Source organism: Heptranchias perlo, chromosome 4, assembly GCF_035084215.1.
Source record: "Heptranchias perlo isolate sHepPer1 chromosome 4, sHepPer1.hap1, whole genome shotgun sequence".
Lineage (NCBI taxonomy): Eukaryota > Metazoa > Chordata > Chondrichthyes > Hexanchiformes > Hexanchidae > Heptranchias > Heptranchias perlo.
The window spans coordinates 94,948,280-94,966,303 of NC_090328.1; the positions used below are offsets into that span (position 1 = coordinate 94,948,280).

At 42.3% G+C, this 18,024-nt stretch overlaps 1 protein-coding gene across 2 annotated transcripts in view; it reads left to right on the top strand.

Annotated features, from left to right (window-relative positions):
- Positions 1-18,024, top strand: part of LOC137321111 (nuclear cap-binding protein subunit 1) — a 58,353-nt gene extending 40,329 nt beyond the window's left edge. Inside the window, exons 15-23 of one of the 2 annotated variants that reach the window (XM_067983324.1) lie at positions 2,669-2,772; positions 3,732-3,857; positions 5,512-5,614; positions 6,266-6,359; positions 7,114-7,217; positions 7,325-7,439; positions 9,947-10,081; positions 10,191-10,304; positions 11,433-18,024. In XM_067983324.1, the coding sequence (XP_067839425.1) occupies positions 2,669-2,772; positions 3,732-3,857; positions 5,512-5,614; positions 6,266-6,359; positions 7,114-7,217; positions 7,325-7,439; positions 9,947-10,081; positions 10,191-10,304; positions 11,433-11,543 (1,006 nt within the window). In that variant the 3' untranslated portion in view covers positions 11,544-18,024. Of the gene's footprint in view, positions 1-2,668; positions 2,773-3,731; positions 3,858-5,511; positions 5,615-6,265; positions 6,360-7,113; positions 7,218-7,324; positions 7,440-9,946; positions 10,082-10,149; positions 10,305-11,432 lie in introns of those variants that run through there. The other variant, XM_067983325.1, reaches the window with a different exon arrangement.

Here is an 18,024-nt window from a genome sequence, read left to right on the forward strand (position 1 = left end):
GACACTTTTCTGCCCACCTGACCGGTCCGTTGATACCTTCCTGCAGTCTACAGCTTTCTCCCTCACTATCAACCACACAGCCAATTTTTGTATTATCTGCAAACATAATCATGCCCCCTACATTTAAGTCTAAATCATTGATATATACCATGAAAAGCAAGGGACCTAGTACTCAGCCCTGCGGAACCCCTTCCAGTCACAAAAAGACCCGTCGACCATTACCCTTTGCTTCCTGCCACTCAGCCAATTTTGGATCCAACTAGCCACTTTCCCTTAGATCCCATGGGCTTTTACTTTTCTGACCAGTATGCCATGTGGGACCTTGTCAAAAGCCTTGCTAAAATCCATGTAGACTATATCAAATGTGCTACCCTTATCGACCCTCCTTGTTACCGCCTCAAAAAATTCAATCAAGTTAGTCAGACAAGACCTTCCCGTAACAAATCCATGCTGATTGCCCTTCATTGTATTAACTTTTGAGTTTTCTGTAGTGTTGATATTTTGAGCTTTTATTTTGGTACTGTGATTTGTGTAGCTGTAAAGGATAGATGCGTAGATTACTTTTAAAAAATATTTTTGTCTTGATATTTGCATTATTTGTTTCTTTTTAGCCATTTAGTTTGTTTATTGAGAGTAATGTGTTGACTTGTACTTTTGTTCTCAGTGTTTATTTTACACACTCTGGTTCATACCACCCACATCCTGTTCTGCTCCCTGTCCCGCAATGCGTTGAATTCAAAATCCTCGCCCTCATTTACAAATGCCTCCACCCGATATCTGAAACCTTCGGTTCTGCATCCTAGCCTGTACTCTTCAAAACCGACTCTGGCCTCCTGTTTTCCTTTCTAACCATTGGGAGTTGTCTTAGCCCTTCTTTATGACTCCCTCCCTAAACCCCTATCCCGTGCCACCCTCTCCATCTTCAAACGTGTGTTTGGCCGTGCCTCCTGACTTTTCTACTGCTCAGTGTCTGTTTCCCCTCAGTGAAGTACCTTAGGATGTTTTCTAAGGTAAAGGGGCTATATAACTATTTCATGGTTCATGAAAAGATGGGAAAGTTCAGATGGTCCACTAATATGTTGCCATATGAACTTATGTATTCTCTCTGAATACATGGGATTTTTTGAGCTAAGGTACTTGGTTAACGAGTTAGCTTCTTGATCAACTGAACACGATCTGATTTGACATGAGTGCTGGGCCAATTGAAGATCCTTCACCCTCGGGTTTGTCCAGGTTATTGCTTTCCCCTTGTTTCATGCTGAAGTGGAACGTAGATTGTGTTGTCTGGATCTTGGGAAACCTTTATTTCTATGTTTTATAGAATAAAGGTAAACAAAAAATATTCGGTTTGCACAAATCTCTTAACAAACCAGGCTGGTTGGTTTGATGGTTAATGGAATATATCGTTCATCAGGGATTCTGAAAATTTGTTAGAGCAACCCCTTCTCCCACTCTGAGGCAAGATCGTGGCAGCTCCCCAGCTGCTGTCAACAGGTGGTTGTTTCTGGAAGAAAATACACGTTTTGTGTTGACATTGAGCACTGTGTCCATCAGTGATACTACTGCACATGATTGAAAGTTTAATTTCATTTTGCCAGTGTTCCATCTCTTGCTGAAGGCAATAATGGAGGGAACACGATGCAAAACTGAGTGTGCATCCTCCGGCATTCCAACAGCAAAGAACCACTCTGCCCCTGCTTGGTGCTTTTCTCTCATTGGGCAATTTATTGTAGTCCAAACAAATCTTTGGAAACTGTCTCACCTTTGCAGTGTCCATTCTGTGCTAGATGCTTGTGCTGTCTGAGCGCACACTCGAGGGTCCAAGCCAGTACCACTCAGCAATGTGCTAACTCCTCCACAGGTAACAAGAAATATGAGGCTTCAAAGAAGATTTTCTCTATTTCATCTATCAAGTCTCATGAATCCCTTTATCATTTTAAACACCTCAAATAGATCACTTCTAAATGCAAGAGAATACAAGCCAAGTTTATGCAATCTGTCCTCATAATTTAACCCTCTACGCCAGATTCATTCTGGTGAATCTGCACTGTACCCCCTCCAAGGCCAACATATCCTTTGAGGTGTAGTGCCCAGAACTGAACACAGTACTCCAGAAGGGGTCTGACCAAGGCTCTGTGTAACTGAAGCATCACTTCCTCTCCTTTGTATTCGAGCCCCTTTGAGATAAAGGCTGACATTCCATTGGCCCTTTTGATTACCTGTCCACTAACTTTGTGATTTGTGCACATGGAGACCCAAATCCCTTTGCTCTTCCACAGTTCCTAGGTTCTTGCCATTAAGAAAATAAGGGCATCCAATAAGATGTGTGGATACTTCCTTCGTCATTTTAAAGGATTCTTAGACATTGCAATAGCATAGACTTCTCCGTAAGGGCCATCTAGATCACTTTCTTCAAGTTGGCCTGTGAAACACTTATTTAACTCTCTCCGTTTTCGTTCTTTTGGATAAAGAATGATATTCTGCTCTGTAGGATCTATCTATAGCTCTCAAGGTAATGGAGTAGAATCCCAAGCTCTACAGGATTTCACCTGGAGCTGTTTCTTGTAATGATTTGTGTTCTACTTTCTTGTGTAAGTAGTTGTATTTGGTTAAATAGTTGATGGATATCTTTAGCAAGTATATAAATGAACTGTCATCTTATTTGTAGGCTTTCCTATTATCAAAGGATAGTGGATATTGTACCTGAGAACTTTGCAGCCCTGTTGCCAGCAAATCCACTGTGTATTTACAAGTATGGTGACGAGAGCAATAGTAAGTAATAAGCACCTGTTTGGCCTTGGAGAGATTGGAACTTTTCCACTTATAAGCCAGTAGTGAAGTTAATGATTTCAATAACTTCTGTATCATACAGAAACATTGAGAACTGAATATTATCTGTTTATTTCGCACAGGATTAGGAAATATAATTTAGTCCCAACTAGTATTGTACTTCTTAAAGAATAAGATGTCTAGTAAATGAGTTGGAAGGAGGATAGGCTGATCTGGAGGTTTTGATATATTAGCATTGTTACTTCACAAATTGTAAAATTTGCCCTTAACATTGCTGCAGTTCAATTTTAGCCTGGTTCTGAAGAAATTGTGGTTGAGATATAGGAAGAGTTAAAAATCGAGCTCAATGCAAATATAGTGAGGAATAAATAACTGTTACATACTGACTCAAATCTGACTACATTAATGCTACTTGGTGTTCAGTGAAATACCCTCATGTGACATCATTTCTGATTCAGTTAGATTAGGAGCTACATAATGTGTGGCAAATGTAGTAGCATATTACAGTTGGGTGTTTTGCAGCATTTCAATGGTTTTAAATTTCGCTGGCTCTTTTTCTCACCCACTATCTCACGCATGTGACGTGCTCTCGTGCAGATGCATGTATTCTCCCTCTTGTGCGCACTCTCTCCCTCTGTTTTGTGCATGTGGATACACTCTCTCGCTCTACCTCGTGCAAGCATCGCCCCCTTGTACGTTTGCGTGCTCCTCGCCCTTGCTCTTGTCTTGTGCATGTGCACATGCTCCTTCTCTCACGCTTTCTCTCATTATGAGGATCTGTGAGTTTAAGCCATTTTCTACCTTGCAATGGTGCAAACAAAACAATACTGTAAAAAGATAAATGCAGTTAGCCTAAATAGATCCAATAAGTTACCAACTGACATTTAATAATTTGACATGAGCTCTGAGCCCACTTAACAGTATTCTTTTTGATGCTTTAGGTTCTCTGCCTGGTTACGCTGTGGCTGTCAGTGTCTGCAATGCTATTAAAAGCAAAGGAAGTAATGACGAAATCCTGAGCATGCTAAAAGACCTCCCAAATCCTAATCAAGAGGATGATGATGATGGTAAGGAATTATTTTAGTTTATTTAAAGGGAGATTATTGCTTGGCGTGCTCTGGAGGGTGTAACGGCAATATATTTCTAAGTCAGGATGGTGTGTGACTTGGAGGGGACCGTGCAGGTGTTGTTGTTCCCATGTGCCTGCTGCTCTTGTCCTTCTAGGTGGTAGAGGTCGTGGGTTTGGAAGGTGCTGTCGAAGAAGCCTTGGCGAGTTGCTGCAGTGCATCCTGTGAATGGTACACTTTGCACCCACTGTGCGCTGGTGGTGAAGGGAGTGAATGTTTAGGGTGGTGGGATGGGGTGCCAATCAAGTAGGCTGCTTTGTCCTGGATGGTGTCGAGCTTCTTGAGTGTTGTTGGAGCTACACTCATCCAGGCAAGTGGAGAGTATTCCATCACACTCCTGACTTGTGCCTTGTAGATGGTCGTCTTAACTCTCAATTCGCTTTATTCACGCCGTTAGATCATACACGTATAGCTTATACGTCTGGTTAGGTATAGACATGCAGTTTGCACCGGGTTATACAGTTTTATACAGTGGGGGATTCGGCGTTGGTAATGCCGTTGAATGTCAAGGGGAGGTGGTTAGACTCTCTCTTGTTGGAGATGGTCATTGCCTGGCACTTGTCTGGTGCGAATGTTACTTGCCACTTATCAGCCCAAGCCAATTTTGTATCCACGCTACCACTGTACCTTTAATCCCATGGCCTCGCACACTGGCAAAAGCCATGTTGTGACCATCTAAAGAGTAAGGTGTCATTGTATCAGAGTGTTACAGCACAGGAACAAGCATTTGCCCATCCAGTCTGTGCTGGTGTTTTTCTCCACATGAGCCACCGAGTCTAATGCTCATCTCTTACTTGCCCGCTGTGCCCCCTTTAATATTCCCCTCATTCAAGCAAGGGCATCTGATTCATAAGCAAACCCAATATTAAACAACACAGTACCGGATACTGCAGAGTGTGCTGGTCATACTCCAAGTTTGAAGTTAATTCTTGTGCATTGCTGCTGCTGTTATGCTGAGACTGGGTTTATGTCGTTCCTAAAGCAAAAGGGAAGTTTGTGGGGATACCTGAGTTTCTACACAATCACGTAGTCTTGTCTTCCTTGGGAATGAGTGCCACAAGGAGCTCTTTGAAGGGTGTATTAACCCCAAATCTGGTATTTGCACTTCCTCATTCACGAGGTCCCTCACAATGAATGCATTACTACAAGTCACTTAACTTCAACAGCCAATCTCATCGTTTAAGGGGAGATTAGATAAACACTTGAAGAGGAACAAATATTAAAGGATACAGGGAAAGAACAAAGACATGGGATTAATATGAAGCTAGCTCTGGCATGGGTCCCCTGGGTTGAATGGCCACCTCCAGTGCTACAATTTCTATGAGCTGAAGTGGGATTTGCTTGGCTGGTGTTTGCAATACTGGGCGTATAATAATGTTAACACCAGTGGAAGAATAACTTATTGCTGGCTGTATACTGTAAATTTAGATACTGTTTTTGAAAAAGTGTGTAATTATCAATGTTTCCTGTATTTATCCCATTTCACGTTGATTTTTGATCTCCCCTCCCCAATGCTCGACCATAAAGTTAATATCACTTTCCATGGACCTCAACAACTTGTGGCTGACATACTTGAGCTACACTCTTATTTCAGATGAAGGGTTCAGCTTTAATCCCCTGAAGATTGAAGTTTTTGTACAGACTTTACTTCACCTGGCTGCCAAGTCCTTCAGCCATTCCTTCAGTGCTTTGGCAAAGTAAGTGTATTCCTTTTCTGTTGACAAAAGAATTGGAAACAGATGTTTACCTGTTGTCACTTTGTTTATTAATACTGCGATTAACTCAATCAGTATTGGGGTTTCTCGTGTCTGATGTACTAAATTATAGGTTTTTGCTTTCCTGCTTCTCCGGTCTTTACAATTAACCCATTTCCTGATAAACTCTGAGCACAGTCTAGTAAATGGAGTAACTGGTACTTTAAGGGCCAGTTAAAGCATTAAACAACCTAGTATCATTTTATTACTTAATAACCAGTTTCAAACCTTTACCCCTGTGTATTGGTTCTCATTCCTGCTGGTCCTCAGTAAATAGAACACAATTTTCGTCAGTGATTCTCCAGTCAGTTGCTGATTTTGCCTTTGAAAAGGCACTGTGTGGAAATCTTTCACTTTACCAAAGGAAGCTAAAAATATCTGGTGCAGGGGTCACCCAGGCAGTTCCAGCTCCTTTCTCACTTGGGGAAATGGTACAACGAGAATGAAGGAGAGCAATAAAATGGAGGGGGGAGAATTTGTAGGTGGCCAGAGATAGAAAGTGTTGTAGCGCCTTCCATTTTAAAACCTACATTTCAGCGATGCACCTTTCTACGTTTATTTGCACAGCTTTCACCAGTTGATATTTTTTTGTAGGTTTCATGAGATTTTTAAGACTTTGGCTGAAGGCGATGAGGGCAAGCTGCATGTACTAAGAGTTATGTTCGACGTTTGGAGGTGTCATCCTCAGGTAATGGTTATTCCTCTTCCTCTTCCTTCAAATAAAAAATCTGTTCAGAGTGTAAATTGAGAGCAAACCATATCTTACCTCCAGCATAAAATACTGTACTGCATATGACAAAAGCTGCTCTTTGTTTTTTATACATTACTGTAGTAACACAAAACTGTAATGTGCCTTGGAGCTGAATAAATTGTAATAAAGTTGATGAATAAGAAAAATGTCTATACATAAGATTAACTTTTTAGTTCTTATTCACATTTTACTTCAATTACTGAAGTTAAAAAATTATGGGTCTCTTTCTTTTTTGACCTTAACGTCCCTGCCAAGATTGTAGCAATCTCTCCTTAAATGAATCATTTCTCCTTCCCTTTTAAAAGTGGCCTGAAGTTCCTTCACTTCTCTGCCCGAAATGGAATCCTGCACTCGAGTGGGGAGCCACACTTGAAGGGAGTGTGGGTCAGAGTCGGACTGCGGCCTTGTAGCGGCTGTTGTCTGATCTATGCTCCCTTCAATTGCGGCTCCCTGCTGGGAGTGTGGAATCGATTAATTGGCTCTCAAGTGTAGCAGCACTGATCTTTAAGTTGTCCCATAAGAGTTGCTTTTTCTTGATATTTTTCCAGCCTGACCCCCTCCTTGTGCTAAAATTAAGTGGGTTTGGGCAATGCCTGGTCACTTCTGTTTAAAATAAAGCTGCTGAAATGTGTCAGAATTCCGTGTACTGCCAGTTTACTATTCTGACCAGATTCCGCTGCCTGCTTTGCAGATGATGGCCATGTTGGTTGATAAAATGATCCGAACACAGATTGTAGACTGCGCGGCAGTAGCAAACTGGATCTTCTCTTCAGAGATGGCACATGATTTCACTAGGTAATGTGTGTGAACACTTCTCATCACACAATAAATATGTCTATTCTAATATGTTAGTGTTTCGGTCTTTGAAATTGCATGGAACTAACCTTACTGTGGTACTTTAGGTTGTATGTCTGGGAGATTCTTCACTCCACCATCCGAAAGATGAACAAGCATGTGCAAAAGGTTCAAAAGGAACTTGAAGTGACTAAAGACAAACTGGAAAAACAGCACAAAAGAGTAAGTGCACTTGTGTTAAATCAACCGATTTTAGGTTGGTGTTTGGTAAAGATTGCTTAGAGGAAGGCAGGTTGTGGAGAGTATTTTCAAAACTAAGTACTCATTCCCTTTCCAATTTAAAGTAAACAAAGATACTTCCCACCCTACATCACTGCCGTTTCATTGCTCGTCATTCGAATCTCGCAGTTGACGGGGCTCCCTGCTCACATCCAGAATGCTTTTACAATGGCCTGGACCATGGTCAATAAATGCCAGAGCCAAAAAGTTTTGGTACCCCATACTTTGAAGCTTTTAAGTGCAACCATTGGCCACTTGTAGCAGATCTGTAGTTGGTGAGCATTGCATAGTATCCAGATACCTGCAAAACAAATCCGCTTGTACAGCCAGTCGCACCTATTTAGGATCTGAATCTGGTTTGTCACAAAGACGTGTCACAGCTATTTCAGCATGTATCTTCTTGTGACCTTTCTTTTGATTGTAACCAGACTTTTCTCTCATATAGTTACTGAGATTGTACTCTGCTTGTTCACCCACCTTGTATGACTCTAATTTAGATGGAACAGTGCTAAGACCTCCTGAGCTTTCTCCCTAAAATTCTACATAGGTTTAAAATGTCTCAGGACATCGCAACGCAAAACCTTTATCTGCCGCCATGTTTCCCTAGTAGGAAGTATTGCACTGGTGGGCTTGCTATAAAGAACATCTTTATAACAAAAGCAAGTTGTCTCCCCCAACTATCTCTGAGCTGATGTAACTGGGACTCCCTCTGCTGCTCTCACAAGCTGCACTGGTGGTTGCAGGTTTTGTGTTGTACTTGGGCTGCTGTGGCATGTATACTACTGACACTGCACCTAAAGTGCAGGGAGTGGGAGCCAGACACAGAACCACGTTGTCACAAGTACAGTCTGATGAACAATTTAACACATTTGATGCCCCTAACCCATTCATTATAGCACAGTTATACAGACCTTTCATGTTCTATAAAAACCAAACCAATGATATTTGGTAAATAAAACTGTGTGCAAACCTGTCAGTAAACAGCAGTTGGGGAACTGAGTAGCAGAATATATATGTACTTGGCTTGTCCTGAATCATTGAGACTTGGAAACTCAAACCAACAAATGCATTGACACTGTGGTGCCCCAGGCTGACCTCGGTGTTCAGTTGTAGGGTTCTCCTGCCTTCATTTTCAGAACTACTTGGATATCAGTGATTTGTATGTGAAGGTTGAATGAGAACTGATGTTACATTACCTGTAGGTGTGTTCTTCCAAGTTTTGGATTGTATTTGAACCTTCACATACAAAGCCTCCCTCCTTCCTTTATCTTTGCTTGGCATGCTTGATGCTCCATATTTGTGCCTTTTGGTGGTTCTTTTTATCAGCTCAAGTCTAGTGTCTCCGTTCAAAAGAGCCGATGCGTGTCCAGAAGCTACTCTGGGTGGGAAGCACTGGATAGCCAATAGCATCTGTACCCAGGCTAAGACAGCTTGCACTTTAATTTTTTTAAATCCTGGCTTGATTTTTAATGGGGCACCCATGGCGAGACTGCTCTTCGATATATAAAGCGATCTTCGAGGGCTGGAAGGTGATCATTTTTGTGATTTAGATCTGAGGGGAATAAAAATGAAATGTAGGGGTTTGTGTAAAAAAAAATGTAATTGCAGTGTTTGTTCTATGCCACTGGAGGGAGTGCTAAGATTTGTATCGCTGGGTATAAATCGAGCCCTGTTGCAACACACTGGGAGTGGAGCAGTGGACACCTGCAGTATCATCACCATCTCTGGAGAAAGCATCATTGGTGGTGAGGAGCCGAGAACCCTCAACAAGTTTAACCTGCCGGAATTAGAATGGACAGCTACCCGTTTTTAATTTTTTTGTGCTAAAGGTAGAGACTGAATTGCCTCACTACAATACCAGCCAGGTGATCCCTCGTACATATCCCAGGTGATGCAGCGAAAGAGGCAGCGTTTGAAACGTAGGGCTCTATTAGGGAAAAGGAGAGTATTGACTAATATTTGTCACCCAACCACTCCAGGCACCAGATCTTTAATTCCCTCCCTCTCGCAGCAAAAGATCACAGCAATGTTATTGGAGCGATGGAACAGACTGGTTTCATGTTGAATGGGGAGAGAAAAGAAACCCACTTGTATTGCTGTGAGGCAAGTGCTTCAGGTGTATGTACAAAACACGAGGGAGCATCAAACCCTTGCTTTACTCAATGTCAGATACTTCCAAGTCAGATATAGCACAGAACAGCTGCTGGTGCCAAAACAGAAATATATTTCTTCCCCTTGAAAAGAAACTGCCAAAAAACTTTGTGGAATGGAGAGGGAGAGAGTATAAAGTTTCTAACGACTTGGAGCAATGGTATGGGGAGAGTATGAAGTTCCTAATTAGAACATTGGTATGGGGAGAGTATGAAGTTCTTAACTAGAGCATTGGTATGGGGAGAGTATGAAGTTCTTAACTATTTAGAGCAATGGTATGATTGTATTTTCTTCTGAAGCGAGACAGTGATGATGAATATGATCAGAACAGCGAAGATGAAGATGGTCCTTTGGAAGAGCAGATTGAACGTCTTCAGGAGAAGGTTGAGTCTGCTCAAAGTGAACAGAAAAACCTCTTCCTAGTAATTTTCCAGGTAAAGTTGTATGTTGGGTTCCTCTGTTTTAATTCACTTACAAGTTTTTTTTTACATTTGTTCCATAGAATTCTCCATTTAAGTACTGAAGATTCTTTATTCTTCACAGCGTTTTATAATGATTCTCACAGAACACCTTGCAAAGTGTGAAACTGGCGGGATCGATTTTAACACCCCTTGGTATAAGAACTGCGTTGAGCGGTTGCAGCAAATCTTCCTCCAGGTTAGTAATCCAACCAGAGCTGGACCTTCTGTATGTGTTGGTTTTCCATTTCTAGTTGGTCATCAGTTACAAAAATCATACCTTAAATAGGCTTAGAAGCATTAAGTTATGCCTTGTCTGTCTATAAAATATTGCTTGTCTAAATACAAAGAAAAGTCTCTCTAATCCAAAGAATGATTGATTGATTTATTTAGTGTCTTATCAACTTTTTAGGACGCCCTAAAGCACTTCTCAGCCAATTAATTACTTTTGAAGTGTAGGCAAACGCAGCTGCCCAATTGCACTCAGCAAGGTCCCACATTCAGCAGTAAGATGAATGACCAGCTAATCTGTTTTGATGGGTTGGTTGAGGGGTGAATGTTGGCCAGGACATTGGGACAACTCCCCGCTCCTTCGGTGCAATGAAATTTTTTGCATCCACCTAAACAGGCAGACTGAGCTTCAATTTAATGTCTCATCTAAAGACAGTACCTCCAACAGTGCAGCACTCCCTCAGTATTGCACTGAAGTGCCAGCCTAGATTGTGTGCTCAAGTCCTGGAATTATGCTCGAGCCCACAACCTTCTGTTTGAGGCAACTGTGCTACCACTTTTCTACAACTAGTCCCAACATGTTAGTCTGTGACACGATTTGTCTCTGACTTCCTGCACTGGTGCTCTGTTCTACAAGACGAATTGGGATGGAATTTATTTAATCCCCTTTTCCTTCTCTTTCTTTCCCCCCCCCCCCTCCCCCTCCCCCTCCCCCCAATGCTTAGATGGAGTGTTCTGCTGCTGAAAGTTGCACCCTCTAAATACTCTCTGGAGAACTTGCAAAATACCCAGTAGAGGACGATGTATTTCAGGTGTTTGTTGACGCTGCCACTTTGAGTTTGTATGTACCCCTACAAACTTCCACTGAAGATAGTGGCTGCACAGTCAAAAGGTTGAATTAACTGAGACTTTGTACAGTCATAGTTGTCCAGGTCAATTTAAACTGCTGGGCAGATACATATCTCGGCAGGAAAAGGATGCAGGTTTGAACAGAGAATGGTCAAAGAACTGTTGACAGAACTATGTAAACATCAGTTCCAAACCAGGGACATTATGATGGGACAGTACTAAAGTTTTACATGTTTTTGTATTGCAGCATCACCAGATCATTCAACAGTACATGGTCACTCTGGAGAACCTGCTCTTCACAGCTGAGCTGGACCACCACATACTGGCCGTCTTCCAGCAGTTCTGCGCCCTTCAGTAATAGCGATTGTGCTGCAGCTGCGGTGAACGTTTTCAGATTCCCACCGTTTTTGACACCTCTTTTAATCTTACATCAGTGAAAACTGACTCAACACAAACACAACACTCTTGTATTGATATCCTTCTGAAGCCTTTTTTCCCCAACCATGGAGCATGAAGAAAGTTGCCATTCATAATAGAAAGGATTCCTCTCAAAACAAAAGAATAGATCTTATGGAATAGTTAGAAACTTTAGAGGCCCAAGAGATGAACATACATAATTTGATTTAAGTTTTGGTATTCACCCCGAGTTTTAAATTTGCTTTGTACTCCGTCTGGTTTGGTTATTGGATACAGTGTAATACTGCATTTTACTAATACCTGCTCTTATCCTCATGATCTACCTTACAGTTTGTAAATTAAGTTGCATGTTGTAACTTGTCTGAAATTGTGCTCCTTGATAGTAGACCAAAGTTTTGAATTTAGATGTTGTATTGTGTTATTTTGGTCCTAGTAACAGCAAATGAGCAGTTCTACCGATATCAAAGGGCCTGAAATTTATTTGGGATAGTGTTACCTTTTTAAAAAAAATTATACATCCATTCAGGCCACATACAGAGCGTGGGAAATGGAGAGAAGTAGTTACCACATGATTGAAGAGCTGATGAATATATTTTACAAATCAAATGAAAATTGATTGTAGGATGATAGCAGTATATAATTTATTGGGTCCAGTCACTGTCAGACCATTCTGGTTGTATTCCAAAGGGTTATTGCGAGCACATGCAAGAGCCCTTTTTGAGAGGCCTGGGAAACTGACTGACCACCCTGTGTGTGTGTTTAGTACTTAGACAGCTACCAGCTGGTCATCTCTCACCAACAGGCTCTGACATTGAAGTCACAGCAGCAGTGAGTCTGAGAGGAAAATTGTGCTGTTTACAGTAGCAGAGTATCTGTGCCCAAGCTTTGTTCTTTATATGACAGGCCACTGCAGTATTTGACTGGCTTCATGATCATCCAACCCCTAATGCTGCATCGTCTCTACTTTAAATCCATGAGCTCCCACCAATCCCCACATTAATGCCAATGTGACTTAGTGAAGTGGAGGTGGGGCCTGTGTTTTGAGCCGTGCGACGGTCAAATTGTATCCAACAAAGCAGCAACAACAAATGGGTAAATTTAGTTTGGGGGGGTGGGGGGGGGCCCTAGATTTCTTTTATTGAATTCATTCACCCTTTCCAAACCACTTTTCTACCTTGATCCACCAGATTGTATATAAAATAAGACATCACCCCTCAGGAATAGTTTTTTTTTTAAAACCCTGACATCTGTCTTATTCAACGATGAGAAATCCTGGCAATACCTGTATTCAGAGGTATTTTATTTTAGTAAAGTTTGAATACTGCCAAGTAAGAGATGACATTGCAATTTTGATTAAATTTTTTGAGTATTTTACAGAATCTGAAGCTTGCCCTGTACTCTTCTTGGGTCCTGACGCCTGAGTTGTTTAACGCTTTGCCGTCTGGATTCATTCTGCTTCCGTTGGCGCTCTTGTATAAGAGATGTATCAACCCTCCTTTACATTACTTCCAGGAAGATGTACCTTGAATTGCATATTGTCCAAGAAGAAATGGACAACTTTCCATTCCATTGACCCCATTAAACAGTGCTCCACAGTATTAGTAGAAGCTCTTCATGAAGCCATGTTTCTACATAGTTCTGATGGGATGAATCAACGGATTACAATCTATTGGATACATCAAAAACATATCTCTCACATGAACCCACCTTTCTACAATACTACATTCTTGACAGCTGCTGGCGGACAGGATGCTTAGACCCTTTTGCAGTTTTTATTTTCACCCATGGAAGGTTTCCAGACACTGGGGTGGGGGTGGTGGCTTGATGTGCTCCCTGCAGAGATTACTCAGCTTGTCCAGCTCACTCGTGCACCTCCTACCAGCCAGTGATGGTACAGCAACTGTGGGACTTGGAAGCAGATTACTGCCTTTCCTGTTCCATGAATGCCAGTTCTGGGATTTTTTTCCTATCTCTGCTTTGACTGTTTCATCCTGTTCGCCAACACTTTTTTGTCCCTTTCCCATCTTATTTGTGACTGTATTTGCCAAAACCGTTTTCACAGCCGCATCTCACACCTTCAACACTTGCCTCCGGTTCCAAGTCGTTCCGTGCACAATCCAGATGAATTTTCAACCTTCCTCTTGCAGATTGACTCCTGATCACCTATATCTCCTTGATCATCAATGAGGCCTTTGACCATGCTCTCAGCATTTCATGCAATCTACTTTCTGCCTATTTGTATTGCCCCCCTCACTCTACCTGGGGCTAGTATTTGGGAGAGGGACAGATGGTGAGAAATAAAGGAAATTCTTAAAATGCTATAATTTTACTAATTGGGCAGTAAGCATTTTGTGTCCTGTGTTTATTACTAACAAAACTACTCCAGTGAAGCTCAGTAATTATCTTGCCTCAGAAACTAAACTGCATTATTGTGGAGCTCTGCAGTTATGTACTTAAATAGTCAGGGAGTTCTGGCAATGTGGAGTTCATTGGTAATACTTTGTACAATATGGTCAGGTATAGTTGGGGGGCGAGGGCCACATGATGGCACTTGCAGCTCAGCTATCACTGGGAAACTGGCACAAAGATTGAGGGTTGCGTAAAGTATATAAGTTGCACTTTTGGGACACTTAATGCCTGATGTTACCACATGGAGGAAGTCTTGAACTTTGACGCCCGTGTGTTTGCCTGTACCCTTATAGTAATCCCATTTCACTGCCATTCTTACTCTCTGAAGATTGATGTATTAGACCCTGTTTGCCTGTGAGATTTTACTTTTTCCACCAGACTTCTGTTGCTGTTTTGTTTTTATGAGCAGTCAACAATTTGAATGTGCCATCGATCATTTCTGTGGCCTTTATAACAATAAGAATTTTTTTGATTTCATGTATTTGCTGTTCTGTGTTCCTTTTCAGTGTGTTGGATTTGGATGCATTGGATCCCTACTCTGCAGTGACCATCAAGGCCAGTGTTACACTCCAAATGTCTTCTGCCTACTCTGGAAATCACAGCTTAAGTTAAATAACTCACTTCTGTCCATTTCACCTGTGCCTTTCACCATTGTAAAGCCCAACATCATGTCCCCCCCTCCCTACCAATCATCTTCTCCAGTGAGAGCAAAAGTAGTTGTCTTGGCCTCTACTCACAATCAAATTATCCTTGTTGCTCTTCTGTGAACTCGCTGTAATGTATCAAATTGGACTGGGGTATTAAATCAATGTGGCTTTAAATCACTTCTTCCACAGACCATAGGAGTGGCCGTGTTCTGTTGGAAAGCGCACGTAAAGGACCTCCCTCCCTTTCATGTGTTTTCTGATGCCTGAGGTACCGCTATCCCTGCGCCTGTGCAGTTAGTCGTGAGCACTGTCTGCTAAACATAATACCAGTTTATGCATCGTTTCGGGTGCAGGGGGAAGGAGGTTTTTTTAAGTCTGTACTAAGGACCATCTGCTGAGCCTTAAGGATATTGAGGGAAATGTTGAAAAAGGGGTCTGTCCCATTTGATAGCTAGTTGCCTTGCTGTGTCCCTAGGTGGTGGTACAAAGCCAGCAGCAATGCTGAACTGTGGCCACCTAACCCTGCTGCTGAGTCATCAAAACACCCCAAAAAAAGAGAAAGGTTGACTAACTCTAATTCAGAAAGGGAGGAGCCCAAGAATGCAAAAATTGAGTCCTTTGAAGTGAGCACAAGACAGGCGTGGCCATTGTAATGGACACCACCTCATTCTCTGCCTCAACCTGACGCTGTTTGGCGCAGGTTCTGATGGGAGCTAATGCAATGTCTTTAGTCACCACCTGCCAGAGATCGAGAGACCGTAAGGAGTTGAATGAGCATCCTCCTCATGTCACCCAGCTGTAGCCTTGGGCTTTGCAATGAGTATATATCCAAAACCATGATTGAAAAGTAACTGACTATGGTGAAGTTATACTGTGCAAGAACAGGTTGGTCATATGGGGACAGCCTTTGATCTCAGGGCTCCTTATATGTGATTCATGGAGCATAGACCAGTGGTAGACCAATGCAGTTATGTGTGAAGGATGCTCATTCAAAGAAACAGGTAAATCATTCCATACTTGTCCAGTGCTGCTGTGCTGGCTTTTCTTACATATCTGGGAGTGGAGACCTGGGCACCCAACAGGAATATATATAGGTGGCCTACACTGGGACTTTGTGGTTGTACCATTGGGAGAATTTTCCAGTGCTTGGTATGTTAAAATATGTTGGTGACATCGTCAGGTCTGAGTGGGTTGTCTTGGTTGTGTTACTGACAGATTTTGAGTTGTAAATTAATGCAGAGTAAAAAAAAATCAACTTGAACGAATAACACAGCACAGATGGAACTGAGAAAGTTTTATATTTTCATAGAAAGAAAAATCAGATTTTTCAATACTGATGCTATTTGACACATCAGAGAGGATTTTCTGAATCCTAAGAAGAATTTTAGGCGTTTTAAAAATCTTTTTTTGCTTCTCCCAAGAGATTACACGGCTGCTGGTCAGTGGTGAGTATTGGGGGGTCGTGTTGCTTAGTTGCAACATGGCTGAATGGGACAGACTCAGTGGACCAGCTGGTGTTTCTCTGGCCATCTTTTTGTATGTCATAAATTTTAACTTTGAAGTAGTTATAATTCTTCTCTAGGATGAGCTGCAGGATGCTGGCACATCAGTCTTGAGGCTAGCCCAGCAATTATGCTAGGATGATGGTGGAGAAGACTCTTGAGGCATGAATGGTGACATCCCCGAGTTATAGAATGATGAGCAGAGGCTTGGCGAGAGCTAACTGCCACCTTGTATGCGGTAATGTAAGGAAGTAATGGAGGAAGTCACTTTATATACCATTTATATTTTGAATGCCCTAAGCTCTCAGCCCCTTCTTTTTCCTGTTACTTTGTTGCCAAGACTTGGGTTGATTTTAATTTGGAGTGGGGTTCGGGTGGACAGCGGGTGAGGCCCAGGATATTGTACATCCTGGATCTCATTTAAATGCCACTCATGCACTTCCTGCCTGGAAGAGGTGGCAGCAGGTGAAGTTCGGCCTGCCCTTGGCCAGCTTCCAGGTAAGTGGCGGAAAGGGGTTTTGGGAGTGTCAAGAGAGAAGGGTGGAGTCCTGCGGCAGAGGAGTCTGACTTTCCTTGGGGAACGAGGAGGTTTGGTGAAGCAATCCTGCTCCTGGCTCCACAGAGGAAAGTTTTGAACTTATCTGAAGGGCCTCTTCTGGCAGGAGACCTGCTTCTGCCGAGTGGGAAAACCTGCATTGGTTTCCCCGCTCGGGCCCTGGTTAAAACCACATCGGGGCCCTACTGATCTAATAGGAGTCTGTAACTTGAGGCTTCTGTATGCTTTAGGCAGCGTCTCATCCGCCTGCAAAACCCTGCAAGTTAACATCGGAGACGGTCGGAATCTGAGCGGGTAAGTAACCTGCTCATTTTTTAAACAGCCCACTTGCCCAGTTTCCATGGGGCAGATAGGGTTAGATTGACCTCTCTGCTATGAATCACCTGTGGATAACGATCCTCCCCGGACTACAGCAACTTTCCTTACAGACTCCAGACTTCACTAACTCCATTTCTCATCCTCCAGGTCTCCTGGAGTTCCCAGATTACAACCTTGACTCTTGACTTCTTCAAGATGCCTCACTGACCCTGGATTGACAGCTGAACTGATTACCTCCAATAATCAGGCAATGCTATGTCTAACTTTGATCTGAGGTTTTCTCTGACCACCCATGGTGAGAAATTTATAGGGCAAAGTTCTCCAGCACTGCTAGTAGCAGCACCCAGGTTATTTATGCCCCATTCCACTAGTGAACCAGAGGGCTTTTATAACAATCCAACAACTTTGTGATCATTTTTACTGATACCAGCTTTTTATTTCCAGATTACTTAAACGAAATTTAAAATTCTCATTTTCTGAATTACTCGAACCATTGAATGGTTACAACACACAAGGAGTTCGCCATTCGGCCCGTGCTGGCTCGCTGCAAGAGCAATCCAGTTAGTCCTACTCCCCTGCCCTTTCCCTGTAGTCCTACAAATTTTTTCCCTTCACTTACTTATCCAATTGAATCTGCCTCCACCACCTCCTCGGGCAGCACATTCCAGATCATAACCACTCAATAAAAAAGCGTTTCCTCATGTCGCCTTTGATTCTTTTGCCTATCATGTTAAATCTGTGTCCTGGTTCTCAACCCTCTGCCAATGGGAAGAGTTTCTCTCTATCTACTGTCTAGATGATTTTGTACAAATCTCCTCAACCTTCTCTGCTGTAAGGAGAACAATCCCAGCCTCTCCAGTTTATCTACATAACTGATGTCCCTCATCCCTGGAACTAACCACTTCATAAGTTCACCATTGTTCTTTTAAATCTACACATTATGTATTGCACTGAATAACAGTAATTGCAAATATTTAAGAAACATACCAA